We start from the raw sequence: 22389 nt of genomic DNA, 5'->3' as shown, positions 1-22389 counted from the left end.
TGATGTAAGTCATGTATTGTTGGATAACGTAAGGAGATTATTATGGCAGTTGTGGAGGAAATCCAGCTAAAGTATAACAGTTGTGGTTGCATAGAATTAGGTATATTTCGTAGGTGCTCGAAAATGTACATTCAAATAGTGTAGATTGATCTTAAAGATATTAGTACAACCAGTCATAGGATTGACAGTGCTCTATTGTCAATTGCACAAATTTTGACTCATGTTCAGACTGCTCTATTTCTGCAGGGAAAGGCCACATCAAGAACTGGCTGACTGGACAGACAAGAAAAAAAAACAAGAAAAACATTGACAACCAGCAACCTGTTTGAAAATAAATATACAGCGTGTGCTTGCTTTCTTCATGCTCCATGCAGTGTTGTATAGCGTATATCAGAAGAGGAAACAATCAATGCACTGCTATAGCAGAAGAAAAGTGTTGTGTGACAACCGTTTTGAAGCCAAAACACTTACAAGAGCCTGAACAGGCTTAATGGTGGTGCAGTATACACTTCTACATGTGCAATATGTACTCATGCACCCCCGTGACCCCCAACACTGATGCCTTTTTGCATTAAATATGACTGCTAAACTGAACCTGACAACTTTCTGACCATCTGCCTCAATGCAAGAGCGAAGAAGTGATACAAAGCAGTGGCGGATCCAGGAATTTGAAAGGAAGGTTCCAAAACAGCAAACTTTGATGAATTTTACAGACTGTACAGTTTAGATTTAATTTCCCTGCATGCATGTGTATTAACTTTTTGGTAATTATTTAATATAATGAACTCTTGCTTAAACTAATATCGAGTTTTATGATGCGCATTTATTGTAATGATAGTCCTGAATTATTGATGTGTAAAAATACTTGCTATATTACTGGAACTGGAAAGGAAGTGATGAATAACTCATAAAATGGTATTCTGGTTCTGTTGGCGCAATTATATCATGACCTACACACTTTCTAGCTGGCGTATAATTATATGTCATGTATGGGGTTAATTAAATCTAGATATGGCATATAAGCTAAAGCCAATCTGGATCCGAGAATGTTAAAACAGAGGCAGTGACTGATGAATAACACAGTACATAATGAAGTCATGACATTGCATGCACAACCGGCCATTAGCTATAGAACTGAGTGCTAGTTTTGAAGGACGTAAGATGTTGTATCAGTAGAAAAAAATAACAATTTGAAGTATAGTAGTAAGTGGCAAGGCATGAATTCTGAAAGTTCAGTGACACTAACATGTGTTGGATTGAACAGCTATATCTACAGTATGTAAGTGCAATTGAATGCATGCAGCTAAATCTACACATAATGTGGTACAGATATGAAACACGAAAAGTGTATGACCATGCAGCATGACGAGTGCTTGTCTGGTCGGCTCTGCTCCTCTTGTCTCTCTCTTGATGCTCACAATGTCTTCAGAAGTGAGGGAGAGGGGAGAAGCAAAACACTGCCATCGAGAGCCAATGATGGCAGCAAATGATTGAAGAAAGTTTATCGTCAGGACGGACAGATGATTACTTTCGATAATGCTTTTCTTGTGTAGAAGTACGTCTACAATAGAATGAATGAATATATAATTTATATACCGTATTATTATACAGCGGGTATATTTGAGGGTATAATGTTCGTGGTTTTCACTAATTAAGCATGTACCGTTACACCCACTGCTATTCCACGAAAACCTTAATTTCTAACAGTCATTCCGCTACCCTCAAAATATACCCGCTAAACGGTAGTATACTTACTGTGCTCTTGTGAGATTTGACTTAATTGTTTTGTTGGACAATCCAATTGTAGGTTGACTACGAGAGCGTCTACCAATGTTTTTCAGGTGGGTTCTTGAGACATCCACGGACGAATTATTTCTTGGCAATAATTATCACCAGGGAAGGATGCTTCGTTTCATTCCTAAGCAGTTCAAAGCAGAGTCAATCATGGACTCACACATCGGAAACAACAAATTAATCTGTACAAAGTGTAATTAAGCTCATGAACAAATTAAACGTGGGGTTTGTTGCTGCTTACTCTAGTAGAATATCACCTGTGTGTGAGCTGATCCAATGTTGAGTTGTAACTTTAAGGGTATATATGCATTGGAAACAACAACATTTACATGTGGTGTGTGCGTGTGCGTGTGCGTGCTTGAAACTTACTCCAGTAATAATTATGTAGATCCAGTCCATCTTTTGGGATGACCCAATCTTTCATCGGAATAGAGAAGCATAATCCTTCTTTCCATGACTTGCTTAGTTCCTTCTGCTAATGCTTCATCAATATCTCTTAGAGCATAATTAGGTGCATTTGTAGCATTTGTAAAAGTTTCATCCTTGAGATTGCTCGGATAAAGAAGATAAACAGAAGACAATATAATTATACAGAGTGTATATATTTTGTTAGTAAACTTCTCGCTATTAGGTTCTTTCCTATCAGCGTCTTTAGACATATCAACAAATACACCCAACTCTATTCTTCATAAGCCTGCATACCAAGTATAGTACATGTAGACCAGACATGACAGCGAGGATTAGCAGCATAATTGAACCTCTGCAATTAAAGAACAATTAGCAGTAGAAGAATCAGAAAATCAAAATTCAGAAGATATTATAGAGAGCCTGCGGCTTGTTGGCAAGTTTAGTTTTCATGAAAAGCTGTAAGAGAAATGAGATGAAGAAATCGTTAGGAAATAGTCAAATCTGCCAACATCACATTCAGCATAAAATCCTGGGTAATCTTGTCACCCTTGACCCAGAGATTAAAAAAGCAGATGAGATTTCTCTTTAGTGGCACTCTCAGTTGGTACTGGTTCTGAAGTGAGTTGAGAAAGACTGTTGTACTCTTCCATGTACAAATTCCCTGGCAGTACTGCAGCTTGTGGTATATTCTGGTAGTATTTTTTCCATGCAGTAGCGACTCTTTAATTATGACAACGCTGAGCTTGAGTTGATCGATGTAATTGGTGATGTCTGCTTTAGCAGACTTGACAATGAACATTATCATTATGGGACATCTGATACGAGTAATTCTCTTAGGGTGTGAGCGGAATTTCAGTATCTTCTATGTGAGAGATAAGGAGGCTTTATTTGCAAGCTGGAATGTTATTTTACAATCCCAGAAGAGAGCTTGTCTCCGGGGAAAATCCGACAGAGGACGATAAGTCACTCACAGCTTCTCATTTATAACATCAAAAGCAACGCTTTATAAATCATCAATCTTGGAGCTGTTACAGAAGTTTTTACAACACTAGTTGAAGCTCTAGCTGCAGTATAAAAATTATTTCGGGAAGCATTAATTGACTAATAATTAAGAATTGACAACATTAAGAAACTATAGTAAAGGCTATAATTATATGTGCTTTTTTGAAAGTTATATGTGCAGTGTATTGCAAGGCGCGCAGTGTAAAAATAATGTAAATTGAAAGTGCAGAAGTAATAATTTGTGAATTGTTGAGTTCTGAAAAATCATTGACGCAAACAAGGTGATACATTTTCGTCAACAGACATAATTATCTACATACTTTTCTCAGATATGAAACACTGAGAGTGTACGGAGTCTCTCTCTCAACTGACCATAAGTTGCCGTCTCCTTGGCTGCCCACTTCTGTAGCATGACGAGTGCTCGTCTGGTCGGCTCTGCTCCTCTTGTCTCTCTCTTGATGCTCACAATGTCTTCAGAAGTGAGGGATAGGGGAAAAGCAAGACACTGCCAACGAGAGCCAATGATGGCAGCAAATGATTGGAGAAAGTCCTCGTTAGGACGGAGAGATGAATCTTTTTCGAGAATTTTCTTTTGTAGAGGCACATCTATAATTATTATATAATGCATGCATGAATAAGCAATTAATATAGCTAATGATTGTGAGGTACTTACTATGCTTTTGTGAGATTTGACTCGAATTCTGTGACCATTCATATGCAGATTGACTGAGAGCATCTACCAACACTATCCAGGTGGGTTCTTGAGACATCCATAGTCGAATTACTTCTTCTTTCTTAGCAAAGTCACCAGGGTATGATGAGTCATTATTCTCAATGTCATCTAATTTGTTCCAGGGGATCGGAAGACTCATTCCTAGCAGTTTCCATTGAGCACTATTTACTTCTTGCAAAGCAGAATGAACCAAGAAGGTATTCATTGGAAAAAACAAATCTGTAGTACAATAACAAACAAATTAATTAATTACGCGTGTATATGTGTGTGTGAAACTTACTCCAGTAAGATACGGCCCATCTTGTTGGGCTGATCCATTCTTTGATCGGAGTGGAGAAGCATTGCCTGTCTTTATCGGCAACTTCCTCAGTGCCTTCTGCTAGTGCTTCTTCGATATCACTAAGAGCGTATTTAGATGAACTCAAAGCATTCGTAAAAGGTTCATCTTTGAGATTGCTCGGATCAAGAAGGTAAACAGTAGGCACTATACTAGCACAGAACTCCATTTTTGCTTCCACTACCTTTTGAATAACTTGATGCAGAGTTTCAGAACACTTGGCTTGATTTCGGACGTCACTCCTTGCTAGTACAACCAGTTCTTTACTATCAGCTTCTTTAGGCATATCGACAAACACTTCCACTCCATTCTTCATAAGCCAATGCAGACCAGTCGACCAGACATGACAGCTAGGATTGGCAGCATGTACCTCAGCAATCAAAGAATTGGAAGCTGTAGTGGAGAGTCTGTGTCTTGTGGGCAGGATTTGTTTTAGTGCAAAGTTGTGAGAGAGGTGAACGATAAGCACATGAAGAAATCGTGTTGGAAAGAAGTCGAATCTGTCACCATCACATTTAGCATACCATCCCAAAGTAATCTTATCACCTTCGGATTTAGGCCATTGAATGTCTTCAAGCTTGAGATCACACAGAGCAGGGAAAAATAAATTAGATTTCTCTTTACTGGCACTATCTGTTGGTACAGGTTCTGAAGTGAGTTGAGAAAGACTGTGGTCCTCTTCCACATACAAATTCTCAATTTCGTGACAGTACTGCAACTGCAGTAGACTTTCTTTTGTGATGTACTCTGGCAGTACTCTCTCCAGTAGTGATTCTGGAATAATACCTACGCTAAACTTGAGTTGATCAATGTGCTCTGTGAGGTCAGACTCTGAAAATAGTTTTTTGTGTACATTTGATGTGAATGTTGATATCTTGAGAATTATTATATGGTTCTCAATGGAGTCCCCTTCTCTCTCTATCACCATTAGCAGACCCAAATCATGCAACTCTCTTATGAGAGTGTATAGTGATGAAGAATTTAGTGGCAATGGAATTCCAGTATCTTCTATGTGAGAGATAAGGAGGCTTACTTTGCAAGCTGGAACATGTTCAAAGTCTTTCTTCAACAATCCCAAGAGTGTGCTTGTCTCTGGGGAAAGGGATACCAAATTGGAGAATTTCTTAGTGAGTTCCTTTATGTCATTTACTACAGTCCCTCGTTTACGAGAATCAAGAGAAACACTTTGTTCAATTTGAAAGTCATCAATCTTAGAGCTGCTACAGAACTTTTGGGATACGCTGTCAAGAACACATAACACTTGTTCAACTGACGTTTTGTTGATTACATCAGCATGGCTTCCCACTGGTAGGATAATCATGTTTGAGAATTGCTTAATATTGTATGATAGAAATGAAAGCCAGTAGCTGTATTTAGTGGCAGCAGCTTCTTCGCCTTTACTCAAATCACAAACTATCAAATATATATTACTTCCTTTTGATGTGTTGATTGACTCCATAATTGCAGCATGTGAGGAGTAGTACTCGGAATCACCAGCCAAATCATAGAGTATCATTCTTCCATAATAACTACTGTCATAAGTACTTGGAATAATGCCTGGAGTGTGAGGGGCAACAGTTGATGTGCTGAAGTAGCTAAAGAAACCTTCCTTTTTGATAGTCTCAACAAGCGTGGATTTCCCTGCACCTGGATGCCCTACAACAAATATTCTGGTGAGGTTCTTTTCACCAGTAAACTCTTGTTTAGCAAGTTCGTCTAGTTGCTCATAGGTTAATTGGAGTTTGGAAGTATGATTTTCATAAATTGTAACAATTTCTTGTTTTCTCTGAAGTTTAGCTAAATCAAGGGCTGTCTTCCCATCTGTATTTCGCACAAAAAGTGGAGCATCATACTTCTGCAATAGTAAACGTGCACAATGAGTTTGCCCATATAGAGTTGCTGTGTGAAGAGGGGTGTTACCTTTATTATTAACTTGAAACACTGTCCAGTACTGGTACTTGCAAAGGATTGTTCTTAGCATTTCTTCAGTATGCGGTGTAGGACACAAAAGATGTAGAGGTGTGTTCCCATCATTGTCTCTAATTGTTGGATCCACCTTATATTGAGCTACCAGTTTATTCAATAGTTCTACGTGACCATTTTGGAAAGCATAGTGAAGCAGAGTTTGACCATTGTAGCCTCTGTTATGTGGGCTGCATTTAAACTCTTTAATAAAGGCATAAATCACAATCTCATGACCACCTTCAGCTGCTAAACACAATGGGGTAGAGTAAACATTATTAGTGATATTAATATCAATTTTGTGTTGAGTAATCAAAAGTCTTACTGTTTCAACATGTCCTTTAATGGCTGCAACATGTAGAGGTGTGTTACCATCATTATCTTTATCTGCGGGATTGAGGCCATATTCAAGCACTAATTTGTCTATCAGTTCTATATGACCACCATTGCATGCATAGTGAAGGAGAGTATAACCATTGTAACCTCGGACATGACAACTGCTGTTGAATTCTTTGATTAGCATAGCCAAAACATGCACACAACCATTCAGCGCAGCTCGCATCAATGGAGTACTGTTCTGATTATTAGTGCAATCAACATCAGCACTGTGCTTGCTAATCAGGTGTCTCACTGTTTCAACACGTCCTTTAAAGGAGGCTGCAATATGTAGAGGTGTGTTACCATCATTATCTTTATCTGCGGGATTGAGGCCATATTCAAGCACTAATTTGTCTATCAGTTCTATATGACCACCATCGCATGCATGATGAAGGAGAGTATAACCATCGTCATCTCGGACATGACAACTGCTGTTGAATTCTTTGATTAGCATAGCCAAAACATGCACACAACCATTCAGCGCAGCTCGCATCAATGGAGTACTGTTCTGATTATTAGTGCAATCAACATCAGCACTGTGCTTGCTAATCAGGTGTCTCACTGTTTCAACACGTCCTTTAAAGGAGGCTGCAATATGTAGAGGTGTGTTACCATCATTATCTTTATCTGCGGGATTGAGGCCATATTCAAGCACTAATTTGTCTATCAGTTCTATATGACCACCATCGCATGCATGATGAAGGAGAGTATAACCATCGTCATCTCGGACATGACAACTGCTGTTGAATTCTTTGATTAGCATATCTAAAACATGCACACAACCATTCAGCGCAGCTCGCATCAATGGAGTATTGTTCTGATTATTAGTGTAATCAACATCAGCACTGTGCTTGCTAATCAGGTGTCTCACTGTTTCAGCACGTCCTTTAATGGAGGCTGCAATATGTAGAGGTGTGTTACCATCATTATCTTTCTCTGCGGGATTGAGGCCATATTCAAGCACTAATTTGTCTATCATTTCTATATGACCACCATTGCATGCATAGTGAAGGAGAGTATAACCATTGTAACCTCGGACATGACAACTGCTGTTGAATTCTTTGATTAGCATATCCAAAACATGCACACGACCATTCAGCGCAGCTCGCATCAATGGAGTATTGTTCTGATTATTAGTGCAATCAACATCAGCACTGTGCTTGCTAATCAGGTGTCTCACTGTTTCAACACGTCCTTTAATGGCTGCAACATGTAGAGGTGTGTTACTATCATTATCTTTATCTGCGGGATTGAGGCCATATTCAAGCACTAATTTGTCTATCATTTCTATATGACCACCATTGCATGCATAGTGAAGGAGAGTATAACCATTGTAACCTCGGACATGACAACTGCTGTTGAATTCTTTGATTAGCATATCCAAAACATGCACACGACCATTCAGCGCAGCTTGCATCAATGGAGTATTGTTCTGATTATTAGTGCAATCAACATCAGCACTGTGCTTGCTAATCAGGTGTCTCACTGTTTCAACACGTCCTTTAAAGGAGGCTGCAATATGTAGAGGTGTGTTACCATCATTATCTTTATCTGCGGGATTGAGGCCATATTCAAGCACTAATTTGTCTATCATTTCTATATGACCACCATTGCATGCATATATACTATAGTGAAGGAGAGTATAACCATTGTAACCTCGGACATGACAACTGCTGTTGAATTCTTTGATTAGCATATCCAAAACATGCACACGACCATTCAGCGCAGCTTGCATTAATGGAGTATTGTTCTGATTATTAGTGCAATCAACATCAGCACTGTGCTTGCTAATCAGGTGTCTCACTGTTTCAACACGTCCTTTAAAGGAGGCTGCAATATGTAGAGGTGTGTTACCATCATTATCTTTATCTGCGGGATTGAGGCCATATTCAAGCACTAATTTGTCTATCATTTCTATATGACCACCATTGCATGCATAGTGAAGGAGAGTATAACCATTGTAACCTCAGACATGACAACTGCTGTTGAATTCTTTGATTAGCATATCCAAAACATGCACACGACCATTCAGCGCAGCTCGCATCAATGGAGTATTGTTCTGATTATTAGTGCAATCAACATCAGCACTGTGCTTGCTAATCAGGTGTCTCACTGTTTCAACACGTCCTTTAAAGGAGGCTGCAATATGTAGAGGTGTGTTACCATCATTATCTTTATCTGCGGGATTGAGGCCATATTCAAGCACTAATTTGTCTATCAGTTCTATATGACCACCACCGCATGCATAGTGAAGGAGAGTATAACCATTGTAACCTCGGACATGACAACTGCTGTTGAATTCTTTGATTAGCATATCCAAAACATGCACACGACCATTCAGCGCAGCTTGCATCAATGGAGTATTGTTCTGATTATTAGTGCAATCAACATCAGCACTGTGCTTGCTAATCAGGTGTCTCACTGTTTCAACACGTCCTTTAAAGGAGGCTGCATTATGTAGAGGTGTGTTACCATCATTATCTTTATCTGCGGGATTGAGGCCATATTCAAGCACTAATTTGTCTATCATTTCTATATGACCACCATTGCATGCATAGTGAAGGAGAGTATAACCATTGTAACCTCGGACATGACAACTGCTGTTGAATTCTTTGATTAGCATATCCAAAACATGCACACGACCATTCAGCGCAGCTCGCATCAATGGAGTATTGTCCTGATTATTAGTGCAATCAACATCAGCACTGTGCTTGCTAATCAGGTGTCTCACTGTTTCAACATGTCCTTTAATGGAGGCTGCAATATGTAGAGGTGTGTTACCATCATTATCTTTCTCTGCGGGATTGAGGCCATATTCAAGCACTAATTTGTCTATCATTTCTATATGACCACCATTGCATGCATAGTGAAGGAGAGTATAACCATTGTAACCTCGGACATGACAACTGCTGTTGAATTCTTTGATTAGCATATCCAAAACATGCACACGACCATTCAGCGCAGCTCGCATCAATGGAGTATTGTTCTGATTATTAGTGCAATCAACATCAGCACTGTGCTTGCTAATCAGGTGTCTCACTGTTTCAACACGTCCTTTAAAGGAGGCTGCAATATGTAGAGGTGTGTTACCATCATTATCTTTATCTGCGGGATTGAGGCCATATTCAAGCACTAATTTGTCTATCATTTCTATATGACCACCATTGCATGCATAGTGAAGGAGAGTATAACCATTGTAACCTCGGACATGACAACTGCTGTTGAATTCTTTGATTAGCATATCCAAAACATGCACACGACCATTCAGCGCAGCTCGCATCAATGGAGTATTGTTCTGATTATTAGTGCAATCAACATCAGCACTGTGCTTGCTAATCAGGTGTCTCACTGTTTCAACACGTCCTTTAAAGGAGGCTGCAATATGTAGAGGTGTGTTACCATCATTATCTTTATCTGCGGGATTGAGGCCATATTCAAGCACTAATTTGTCTATCATTTCTATATGACCACCATCGCATGCATAGTGAAGGAGAGTATAACCATTGTAACCTCGGACATGACAACTGCTGTTGAATTCTTTGATTAGCATATCCAAAACATGCACACGACCATTCAGCGCAGCTTGCATCAATGGAGTATTGTTCTGATTATTAGTGCAATCAACATCAGCACTGTGCTTGCTAATCAGGTGTCTCACTGTTTCAACACGTCCTTTAAAGGAGGCTGCATTATGTAGAGGTGTGTTACCATCATTATCTTTATCTGCGGGATTGAGGCCATATTCAAGCACTAATTTGTCTATCAGTTCTATATGACCACCATTGCATGCATAGTGAAGGAGAGTATAACCATTGTAACCTCGGACATGACAACTGCTGTTGAATTCTTTGATTAGCATATCCAAAACATGCACACGACCATTCAGCGCAGCTCGCATCAATGGAGTATTGTCCTGATTATTAGTGCAATCAACATCAGCACTGTGCTTGCTAATCAGGTGTCTCACTGTTTCAACATGTCCTTTAATGGAGGCTGCAATATGTAGAGGTGTGTTACCATCATTATCTTTCTCTGCGGGATTGAGGCCATATTCAAGCACTAATTTGTCTATCATTTCTATATGACCACCATTGCATGCATAGTGAAGGAGAGTATAACCATTGTAACCTCGGACATGACAACTGCTGTTGAATTCTTTGATTAGCATATCCAAAACATGCACACGACCATTCAGCGCAGCTCGCATCAATGGAGTATTGTTCTGATTATTAGTGCAATCAACATCAGCACTGTGCTTGCTAATCAGGTGTCTCACTGTTTCAACACGTCCTTTAAAGGAGGCTGCAATATGTAGAGGTGTGTTACCATCATTATCTTTATCTGCGGGATTGAGGCCATATTCAAGCACTAATTTGTCTATCATTTCTATATGACCACCATTGCATGCATAGTGAAGGAGAGTATAACCATTGTAACCTCGGACATGACAACTGCTGTTGAATTCTTTGATTAGCATATCCAAAACATGCACACGACCATTCAGCGCAGCTCGCATCAATGGAGTATTGTTCTGATTATTAGTGCAATCAACATCAGCACTGTGCTTGCTAATCAGGTGTCTCACTGTTTCAACACGTCCTTTAAAGGAGGCTGCAATATGTAGAGGTGTGTTACCATCATTATCTTTATCTGCGGGATTGAGGCCATATTCAAGCACTAATTTGTCTATCATTTCTATATGACCACCATCGCATGCATAGTGAAGGAGAGTATAACCATTGTAACCTCGGACATGACAACTGCTGTTGAATTCTTTGATTAGCATATCCAAAACATGCACACGACCATTCAGCGCAGCTTGCATCAATGGAGTATTGTTCTGATTATTAGTGCAATCAACATCAGCACTGTGCTTGCTAATCAGGTGTCTCACTGTTTCAACACGTCCTTTAAAGGAGGCTGCATTATGTAGAGGTGTGTTACCATCATTATCTTTATCTGCGGGATTGAGGCCATATTCAAGCACTAATTTGTCTATCATTTCTATATGACCACCATTGCATGCATAGTGAAGGAGAGTATAACCATTGTAACCTCGGACATGACAACTGCTGTTGAATTCTTTGATTAGCATATCCAAAACATGCACACGACCATTCAGCGCAGCTCGCATCAATGGAGTATTGTCCTGATTATTAGTGCAATCAACATCAGCACTGTGCTTGCTAATCAGGTGTCTCACTGTTTCAACACGTCCTTTAAAGGAGGCTGCAATATGTAGAGGTGTGTTACCATCATTATCTTTATCTGCGGGATTGAGGCCATATTCAAGCACTAATTTGTCTATCATTTCTATATGACCACCATTGCATGCATAGTGAAGGAGAGTATAACCATTGTAACCTCGGACATGACAACTGCTGTTGAATTCTTTGATTAGCATATCCAAAACATGCACACGACCATTCAGCGCAGCTCGCATCAATGGAGTATTGTTCTGATTATTAGTGCAATCAACATCAGCACTGTGCTTGCTAATCAGGTGTCTCACTGTTTCAACACGTCCTTTAAAGGAGGCTGCAATATGTAGAGGTGTGTTACCATCATTATCTTTATCTGCGGGATTGAGGCCATATTCAAGCACTAATTTGTCTATCAGTTCTATATGACCACCATTGCATGCATAGTGAAGGAGAGTATAACCATTGTAACCTAGGACATGACAACTGCTGTTAAATTCTTTGATTAGCATATCCAAAACATGCACACAACCATTCAGCGCAGCTCCCATCAATGGAGTATTGTTCTGATTATTAGTGCAATCAACATCAGCACTGTGCTTGCTAATCAGGTGTCTCACTGTTTCAACACGTCCTTTAATGGAGGCTGCAATATGTAGAGGTGTGTTACCATCATTATCTTTATCTGCGGGATTGAGGCCATATTCAAGCACTAATTTGTCTATCAGTTCTATATGACCACCATCGCATGCATGGTGAAGGAGAGTATAACCATCGTCATCTCGGACATGACAACTGCTGTTGAATTCTTTGATTAGCATATCCAAAACATGCACACAACCATTCAGCGCAGCTCCCATCAATGGAGTACTGTTCTGATTATTAGTGCAATCAACATCAGCACTGTGCTTGCTAATCAGGTGTCTCACTGTTTCAACACGTCCTTTAATGGAGGCTGCAATATGTAGAGGTGTGTTACCATCATTATCTTTATCTGCGGGATTGAGGCCATATTCAAGCACTAATTTGTCTATCAGTTCTATATGACCACCATTGCATGCATCGTGAAGGAGAGTATAACCATTGTAACCTCGGACATGACAACTGCTGTTAAATTCTTTGATTAGCATATCCAAAACATGCACACAACCATTCAGCACAGCTCCCATCAATGGAGTACTGTTCTGATTATTAGTGCAATCAACATCAGCACTGTGCTTGCTAATCAGGTGTCTCACTGTTTCAACACGTCCTTTAATGGAGGCTGCAATATGTAGAGGTGTGTTACCATCATTATCTTTATCTGCGGGATTGAGGCCATATTCAAGCACTAATTTGTCTATCAGTTCTATATGACCACCATTGCATGCATAGTGAAGGAGAGTATAACCATTGTAACCTCGGACATGACAACTGCTGTTGAATTCTTTGATTAGCATATCCAAAACATGTACACAACCATTCAGCGCAGCTCGCATCAATGGAGTATTGTTCTGATTATTAGTGCAATTAACATCAGCACTGTGCTTGCTAATCAGGTGTCTCACTGTTTCAACACGTCCTTTAATGGAGGCTGCAATATGTAGAGGTGTGTTACCATCATTATCTTTATCTGCGGGATTGAGGCCATATTCAAGCACTAATTTGTCTATCAGTTCTATATGACCACCAAGGCATGCATAGTGAAGGAGAGTATAACCATCGTCATCTCGGACATGACAACTGCTGTTGAATTCTTTGACTAACATATCTAAAACAAGCACATGACCATTTAGTGCAGCCAGCATTGATGGAGTAGCGTTCTGGTTATTAGTGCAATCAATATCAGCACTGTGCTTAATGATCAGGTGTGTCACTACTTCAACATGTCCTTTCGAAACTGCAATATGTAGAGGTGTGTTTCCATCATTATCTCTATCTGTGGGATTGAGGCCGTATTCCACCACCAGTTTGTCTATCAGTTCTATGTGACCACAATAGCATTCATAGGGAGTCCCCTTTAAAGTTGCGTAATGCAAAACTGTGTGCCCTTTTGTATCCTTAACAGAAAGGTCCATAAGATGTTCTGAAATAAGATTCTCCATGAGCTGGATGTGTCCTCCAAAACAGGCACAGTGGAGAACAGATAAGCCATGGAATCCCCTAATATTCAGGTCTACTTTATTCTGTGTAACTAGTCGATTAATCAAGTCTTTGAGACCGAGTGATGCAGCTACAAACAATGCAATAAAGCCATCATCTTTATAATCCTTGAATTCAATATAATCAACAAAGAATTTACTTATCAGACGCATAGTTTTCTCCACTGCTTCAGAATCATTGTAATACTCGAAAAGGACATCCTCAAAGAGTTTAACATGATGAGAATCCATCTGACTACGGCTAAAGGAACAGAGCACGTAGTCTCCGTTGAAGAGGTGTCTATGATACATTGATAATAGAAGCAACATTATAATTATTTGTACATGTTTGTTCTTAGCAGCAAAAAGCAATGGTGTATTTCCATCATTATCAATAGCTCCTATGTCAGCACCAAAGTCATTGGCTAGTGTCCAAACCGCATCGAGATGACCATTAGCACATGCAAGATGAAGAGATGTTTGGTTGTGTGAGTTTTTGACGTCCACTTCATATTGCTTTGTTTTCAACAGCTCTCTGACCTCATCTAAGTCCCCACAGCTTGCAGCAGTGTGCAGGGGAGTATTACATGACTGGCTGTCATCAGTCATTTCCGCAACTATACGGCACTGATTAATAAAATTAATGAAAGAGTTATACTAGAGTAGCTTTTACAAAATTATATACGATTGAATTGTGTTAGTGAATTGTCGCAAACGGCGTATCAACTATACTAAGTTGCTCTGTCTGAACATGATCTTGCAAAATTGGACAACAAAATCAGGATTGATCATTACAGACACAGCTTTCTGTTTCTCCTGAGGAGGATTTGCTGTTACTAAGGAAACTAGAATGTGTATATGGAACGCCGTTTGCAATTTAGAGAACGTAACTTGTGTGCATCAGATATGAAATCGATTTTTGACAACAATTTTCAGATTTTTGAATATTACGTACGTGAGTGATCTGTCGAAATCAATTGTCTACGAATCGATTTTGGACAATTGATTACAAATATCTATTTGAACTATACAGTGGCGGATCCAGAGGAGGGTCCATGGGGTCCCTTGACCCCCCCTTTTGAAGTTAACTCTAGAAGGCTTAATGACACCAGCTAGCTATTTATCAGCTAATGTAATTTGATTCAATGATTGTACCTGTTGTTTTGATGTATCAACTGCCAAAAGAGTGTTTAGGTTAGCCTAGGCTAGCTAGTTGACTGTTCGTGGCAGCTAGCTAGCTCTAAGCGAGTCTATTATGGGACTTCCCCTGGCTGAGTATGGGATTTTCCCTAGTCACGTGTGACCGGGAGTGGGCATAACCCCAAAAAAGTCGCGCTGCGCGCTCGTTAGATTGGAACCCCCCTTTCATTTTTCCTGGATCCGCCACTGCGGATGTACATCCCGCTTTAATAGGTGATGGGTTCTTCAAGAAGAATGGTCTGGTGTATAGATGTTGGCTTCCTCGAGGTAAACTATGAGGAGACAAGGTGGAACAACTTGTGTTGCCGTTGAAGTACCCGAGGTGCTGAAGCTAGCCCACAAACCCCCATTTGCTGGCCACCTGGGACGGGACAAGACTGTGAATCGGATTAATCAGAGATTTTATTGGCCCACGATGTTTGCCGATGTACAGAGAGTGGTGAATGTGAAGAGTGCCAGAAGACTGCTCCAAGAAGGCGAGTGAAGGCACCAATGCTTCTACCAGAGCCATTCTGAAGGGTTGCAATGGACATTGTGGGACCCCTCCCTAAAAGCTGGTCCGGCAAGCGGTTTATCTTGGTTATCTGCGACTACGCCACCCGGTTCCCGGAAGCTATCGCAGTACATATTGCAGAGGATCTGCTTGTTTATTGTTCGAGATTTGGAGTGCCTCAGGAAATGTTAACCGATCAAGGGGCAAATTTTACGTCGAAGTAGTAAAACTAATTCCCCTAGTTTCACGTTGGAGAAGGGGGGAGGTATGTGAAAGACTGGAACTGAACTGTTATTGTGTTAAGTTGTAATGTGTTTTTTTTTGTTATTTTTGTGGTTAGTGACTAGAGAGGTCACGAGATTGACCTCGTAGAGTGTGAGAGACTGAGTGTTAGTTCTCGAGCAATAATTTTCGTGTTCTTGTCACTGTTCTGTTTGTATATGAGCTGATTTTAAAGTAGGCTTACTACCAGTACTAGTTAATTTGGATCACTCGGTTTCAATGCTGTTGTTTTGATGTATCAACTGCCAAAGGAGTGTTCAAAGACAATGGTTAGCCTAGGCTACAGGGGCGGATCCAGATAAGGGGGGAAAAACCAAAAAATATTTTTCCGGCTAAAAAAAGGTCAACTGTTTTTCAGTGCTCTTACAGTGTAGCTATTCTAGTTCTGAGGTGATAGTCTGGATCTATTTCTCAGTCATGCTCAGTATTAAACTGGGTGTGGTTATGATAATGTCACCTAGCTACATCGTGATCCAGTACATGCATAGCCTCGATTCCAGGCCGCGAAGAAAAAGGCCTTTCTCTTCGCGGCCTGGAATCAAGGCTAGTGCATGCAGTGAGTGAGTTAATAGCTAGCTAGTTAAGTAGCTGATAAATGCAGGTTTTTAAGAGGAAGGGGGGGGGATGATCCCCCTATTCCATACCCCTGGATCCACCCCTGGGCTAGTTAGTTGACTGTTCGTGGGAGCTAGCTAGCTCTATATACGGAAGTCTATTATGGGACTTCCCCTGGCTGAGAATGGGGATTTTTCCTAGTCTTACTGCACAATGTGCGGCCGGAAGTGGGCGTAATTCGACTTTCACTACTCGCACTGCGCATTCGTTAGTTTGGAACCTCCCTTTCTGGATCCGCCATTGAGTCACTGTGCTATACAATGCCATTACACACAACACACATGCAGCACACAATGCAATTGTACTACACGCAACACATGTACACATGCAGACAATATAAAGACAATTTACTATTGTGTTACCGGTTTTTGGGTAATCCCTTGCGAATGACACTGTACAGCCCTATATACTGCATTTATAAATATTGCGAAATTGCATGCGCTTACTCTTTGCATGTCATTCGTTTGCGATCTATATAATAATATCGAAATTTTCAACCAAAAGAGCCTCTTGAAATTCAAAACTCATGCAGTATCGGAGGATCGGGGGTCACTGAAACCTAAGACTCAGTGTTTTGTAAATTTATGCGCTTGCAGTGTTTATGGGGGTCACTAATTTAATCTTAAGAGTCGTTGGACCCAAAGGTCCAGGGTCCGGGGTTCACTGAATCCTATACACGGTATGCAGAGTAACCTATATACTAGATCAAATTCTAAACACTATAATTAGAAGCTAGTAACATGAGCTATTAATTAAAGGACTGGGAGCAGGTTTCTGCATGCAGACACTTATGTTAGGTACTGTGCATAAGAGTGGTACAAACAACACATAAAAGAGAGCTAGATCTATTCATATTACAGATCTCACAAAAGTGAGTTACCTTAGATAAACACTTTTGTCTAGTCCTGTGATGGGCCAACTGGTACAGCCTGCTTAGTTACTTGTTTATTTTCAAGGCTTCTTCAAATCTTGTTTTTCTAAGTATAGACTTTATAGTAGATTTTATTGCACATGTCAAACAGGAAGTTAAAGTGTCAAAGGAAATAGAAGTTGTGAATGTTTAGGTTCTGTCAAGTCACACACAATTCAGTGTTCCAGTATCATAATTATACGTCTCATGCACAGCTTCAATCGGAATTACAAAGTCTTCTTTGTCAACATCCTCTTCCACGGTACCTTTCGACCACATTTTCGATTTACAAGTTAAAAACAAGTTCGCAATCTCACACTAGATCTTCTTGGCCTGATGCATGCAAATGTCACAGACCTTGCGATGGCAAACCTCCGAACATGACAAGAATTGGAGGACGCTGCAAAAGTAAGGTTCTTATAGGGAATGCACCCTTTACTGAGAAAGTCAGCAAAGCAAAAGCATGCAGACGGAAGGATGCCACCAGAGACCGCCCACCAGAGACCGCCAGAAGGCTCAAAAGGATTATATAATATCATGCTTCATCTATCCACCCACACAATTTACAAATGCACTGCTTGGAGAACGTCGTTTCATCAAGTCATTACGACCAGCTTGTCAACACTGTATACACTCATCAGCCAATTGAGTTGTGGTTGGAATTGTTGTATGAAGACCCAAACCGTGACTCGAGTACAAGCAACTCCTGAACACGTTGTCATGGCTCAAATTAGGCCCATAAATTTCATCCATTATTCTATTCTTGAAAATGTGCCTATTATTCTCCCCAAAAATGTGACATAATCATTATATAAAATTAAGACGTAGACATAAACCAGCACACCTGACACAAAACATAATTATGATTGCTTGCTGACTTGAACTGATATAATATTTAAATTTTTTGTCATGAAAACGTCATTATGTAAAACTAATGTGGGTATTAATTAACTCACATAAGGTGTTACCGGAACATTCTAGAATTATACTCAAGATTATATAAGATGCTGCCAGAACGTTATACACAAAATGCTGCCAGAACATTCTAGGTAGATAGTTCAAGATAACTTTGGAACAATCTAGAATCTTTGTCCTAGAGAGTATTTAACTATGCATGCTGTGTGTTTTGTAGAGTTGTTGGATATATGATACTATATTAAACTATCAAATTGTCTGTATACCTCAACCACGATTATACTAATGACTGTATAGTGCAACATGCAGTATGTTGCGAGCACTTCAGCTAGAAATGTAAGAAGACTATTATGCCAACAATATTAATATTAAACACTCCACCAGTTTATATTGGCATGCACAGTAAGGCTGAAGTCACACATAAAGACCACTCACCTCACCCCATGCATACCTGAAAACATCACTTTTATATAGTAATACATGGTTAAATTTAACTGTGGTCAGCGTTAAGTATTTCATGACATCCAGTGCATGCGCAACACACGACAAGCATTTGTCCACTAGGTGTCCTATAAAAGGAGTGATGTGACTCGGAGATGCAACAAATCAGTTTGTTACACAGCTTCACTTGTGCGCACATTGGATAATATTGGCTATGGTAGTGGTGTTTGCTCAGGCCTGCAACCCTCGGGCCTCCGTCAATACCGAGCCAAGCACAAATATATAACATCACTAATAAACACTATAATAATTATAGCACCTTTATAAGTAGAATTACTATAGTAAAGGTAAAAAAATTGATACTGACATGATGATGTATTGCATGACACTGAGGCATAAATTGAAAGTGGGACTGATGTATTATTGCATGACACTGATGGCATAAATTGAAAGTGTATATTATAGTAGGGATTTGTGAGTATGGTGATCAGTTGACACTTATTAAACAGCACACACACACACACACACACGCACACAAATACACTATCGTATACCTCGCTTGCGCACGTGCACCGAGGCATAATTAGGTAACACTCAGTGGCGGATCCAGGGGGAGATCTCAGGTTGCCGCGGATCCCCCCTTTCAGCCAGGCTAGCTATTATGGCTTTAGTACAGCTACCAGCTAGCTTTCTATCAGTTTTTGTAGCTATTGTATGATTTGTAGCTGTTGTATCAATGATTATGCCTCGGTGCGCATGCGCAAGCGAGGTATACGGTAGTGTGTTTGTGTGTGTGTGTGTGTGTCTGCATGTGTGTGTAGACTGCTACAGATGCTCAAGGATCAATGAAGTGCAAGTAAGAGTTTCTATAGGCTTCTAGTAATGTTTTCATTCGTGGATTTGCAAAATAAAGCTTCGTTCTCGAGTTATGCCTAGTTTTGCTTACTTGGAATGCCATTGTAGCTTTTTCAGACCTTTTCAGAAGAGCACGCAGCCAAACTTGTTTACCGAGTGTTGCTACTCTACTTACTAATTTGCTCTGCACTAGAAAGAACGCTAGCTATTGTATCCTATTGGTAGCTGCAAGAGTGAGAATAGAGCTGCAAGGCTCTGCTGATGGCATCCATTAATTTTAGACTTGAACTTTTTATCGATCGTTTTTAACAACAATCATGGTCGATCATTACCCACTCTTAGTTTGCATGATAAAAATAATGTTCATCACGTAACGTGTATAAAAGCTTTATGTTATGTAGCTTTGGCATCTCCACCGAGGCATCAGCACCTGCGGTGCTTTCATTGTAACCTGTACCTGTTGTTTTGATGTATCAACTGCCAAAGGAGTGTTCAAAGTCAATGGTTAGCCTATAGGCTAGCTAGTTGACTGTTCGTGGCAGCTAGTTAGCTCTACGCAAGTCTATTATGGGACTTTCCCAGGCTGAGAATGGGATTTTCCTTAATCTTACTGCACAACGTGTGACCGGAAGTGGGCGTAACCCCAAAATTATCCACACTGTGCGCTCGTTAGTTTGCAGGGCCGTAGACAGCGGGGGGCAGGGGGGCAGTTGCCCCCCTGGCATTCTAGATCTGCCAAAATACTGCACATGCACAATGCTTTTATCGATTAGAATGATGTAATGAAATTGAGATGTGGGCAGGGCTATCTGATGCGCATGCTGACTGTTGAGAACGAGTGATGACCTGTTTTTTAGGTAAAATTCTGAGCTCCACTGCGCCTCTGGAAGCAGGAGTACCTTTCTAGCTCAAGCTACCTTGTTTTAGTTGGTCTAAGTTGGTGCCACAGCAAGTTGCGATACTCAGAGGATATGAAATAACAGTTGACCTTTTTTTACTAAAAAAATGTTCAGCTTTTATTTTACCACCCCTGCACACCTAAGCTATCTACGGCCCTGGTTTGGAATCCCTCTTTCATTTTTCCTGGATCTACCACTGAGTCACTGCCACTGAGTCACTGTGCTATACAATGCCATTACACACAACACACATGCAGCACACAATGCAATTGTACTACACGCAACACATGTACACATGCAGACAATATAAAGACAATTTACTATTGTGTTACTCGCATACTGGTTTGAGTAATCCCTTACAAATGAAGGTATACAAGGCCTATATACTGCGTTTCTAGCGAAATTGCATGCGCTTACTCTTTGCGTGTCATTCGTTTGCAATGACTCGAAATTTGCAACCAAAAGAGCCTCCTTGAACTTATTCAAAACCCATGCAGTATTGGAGGATCCAGTGACCCCCGGTCACTGAGTGTTTTGTAAAATTTATGCAGTGTTTATGGGGGTCACTAATTAAATCTTAAGAGTCACTGGATCCTAGGGCCCAGGGTCCGGGGTTCACTGAGCCCTATAGTACACCAATAATTATACGTATGCAGAATAACCTCTATAATTGATACAATCAATACAAATTCTAAACTAGCTATAATTATTAGTAAGATGAGCTATTAATTAAAGGACTGGGAGCAGGTTTCTGCATGCAGACACTTATGTTATGTTAGGTACTGTGCATAAGAGTGGTACAAACAACACGTAAAAGAGAGCTATTCATAACAGATCAGAATTCACAAAAGTGAGTTTTTACCTTAGAAAACCACTTTTTGTCCCTAGTCTTGTGATGGGCCAACTGGTGCAGTCTGTTTGGTTGCTTGTTTAATTTCAAGGCTTCTTCAAATCAAGTATAGAGATTTTATTGCACATGTCAAACAGGAAGTTAAAATGTCAGAGGAAATGGAAGTTGTGGTAAATTAAAATGAATGTGTCAAGTCACACACAATTCAGTGTTCCAGTATCATAAAAATTATTAATATAACAATTTAGCTGGCGTACGTGTGTCTATACATGACGTGTGTCTATATAAGAATCTTTTCGTTAAGTGTCAGCTCGTCACTTCTTTTCACATGTCAGGAAGACTAGATTGGCGCGTGTTTCACAGATAGCTGGTTAGATCTAGCAAAGGGCCTAAATCATCAATCTAACTAATTAATTTGATAGCATTTCCACAAAGAAACATGCAGAGGCAGTGAGTATTCCTTGCTTGGTGCAGTTTAATTAGGCCTATACTGTGATGAAAGTGAAGGAACGCTATATGGTTTCATCAATTGCACACACTGATTTGCTGTACCTGTATCTCTCTTCAAGTTTTCCTCATCCAAAATGAGGGGGATACTGCTCCTATGGCTTCAAAAAGCCATGACAGGTATTTATATACATGTGTTGAGTGAGAACCAGTTTACAATGTCAAGAGTTGTATAGTGCAATCAAGGGCGTCCTTGGTACAATCATGTTAAGTATTGTGACAAACAATATAAAATATGTTATGGTAGTTGCAAAGGAAATCAAATTAATGCCAAATACTCCAGCAGTGCCTGCAAAAGTGTCATGAGTGCATAGGGATTACTATCAATTACAGTGGAACCTCTGTTAACGACCACCTCCGAATAAAGGCCAGCTGCTATATAACGGCCAGGCTCCTAGGTCCCAAATGAACAAAACAACCTCTCAACAAAGGCTACCTCTGTATAAAGGCCAAAACATTGTTCCCCAAAGATGTCCGTTATAGAGGG

The 22389-nt window shown here is 40.1% G+C and overlaps 2 protein-coding genes across 2 annotated transcripts; both read right to left on the bottom strand.

Moving 5' to 3' along the window:
- Window positions 1-1068: 1068 nt before the first annotated feature.
- Window positions 1069-10703, bottom strand: LOC135345460 (uncharacterized). Its single transcript, XM_064542883.1, has 8 exons — window positions 10248-10703; window positions 9004-9101; window positions 4218-7905; window positions 3878-4156; window positions 3577-3810; window positions 2164-3266; window positions 1756-1918; window positions 1069-1561 (listed from the first exon to the last, which is right to left on the bottom strand). Exons 1-6 carry the CDS (start codon window positions 10687-10689, stop codon window positions 3184-3186), a joined length of 4824 nt encoding a protein of 1607 aa, XP_064398953.1. The 5' UTR covers window positions 10690-10703; the 3' UTR covers window positions 1069-1561; window positions 1756-1918; window positions 2164-3183.
- Window positions 10704-11524: 821 nt separating this feature from the next.
- Window positions 11525-21511, bottom strand: LOC135345459 (serine/threonine-protein phosphatase 6 regulatory ankyrin repeat subunit B-like). Its single transcript, XM_064542882.1, has 3 exons — window positions 21408-21511; window positions 12752-14562; window positions 11525-11534 (listed from the first exon to the last, which is right to left on the bottom strand). Exons 2-3 carry the CDS (start codon window positions 14542-14544, stop codon window positions 11525-11527), a joined length of 1803 nt encoding a protein of 600 aa, XP_064398952.1. The 5' UTR covers window positions 14545-14562; window positions 21408-21511.
- Between the last annotated feature and the right edge of the window lie 878 nt (window positions 21512-22389).

The sequence above is a fragment of the Halichondria panicea genome, chromosome 12 (assembly GCF_963675165.1).
Source record: "Halichondria panicea chromosome 12, odHalPani1.1, whole genome shotgun sequence".
Taxonomy (NCBI): Eukaryota; Metazoa; Porifera; class Demospongiae; order Suberitida; family Halichondriidae; genus Halichondria; species Halichondria panicea.
This window is presented reverse-complemented; position numbering and strand designations above follow the sequence as displayed.

What these genes read in the sequence shown, in the direction of transcription:
- LOC135345460 (XM_064542883.1), bottom strand. Translation starts at nt 10,689, where the DNA reads ATGATAGACAAATTAGTGCTTGAATATGGCCTCAATCCCGCAGAGAAA. An exon ending in TTAGCAAGCACAGTGCTGAT is followed by an intron (nt 7,906 to 9,003) that starts GTTGATTGCACT and finishes AATGGTGGTCAT; the next exon opens with ATAGAAATGATAGACAAATT. An exon ending in TCAAATCTCACAAAAGCATA is followed by an intron (nt 3,811 to 3,877) that starts GTAAGTACCTCA and finishes TAATAATTATAG; the next exon opens with ATGTGCCTCTACAAAAGAAA.
- LOC135345459 (XM_064542882.1), bottom strand. Translation starts at nt 14,544, where the DNA reads ATGACTGATGACAGCCAGTCATGTAATACTCCCCTGCACACTGCTGCA.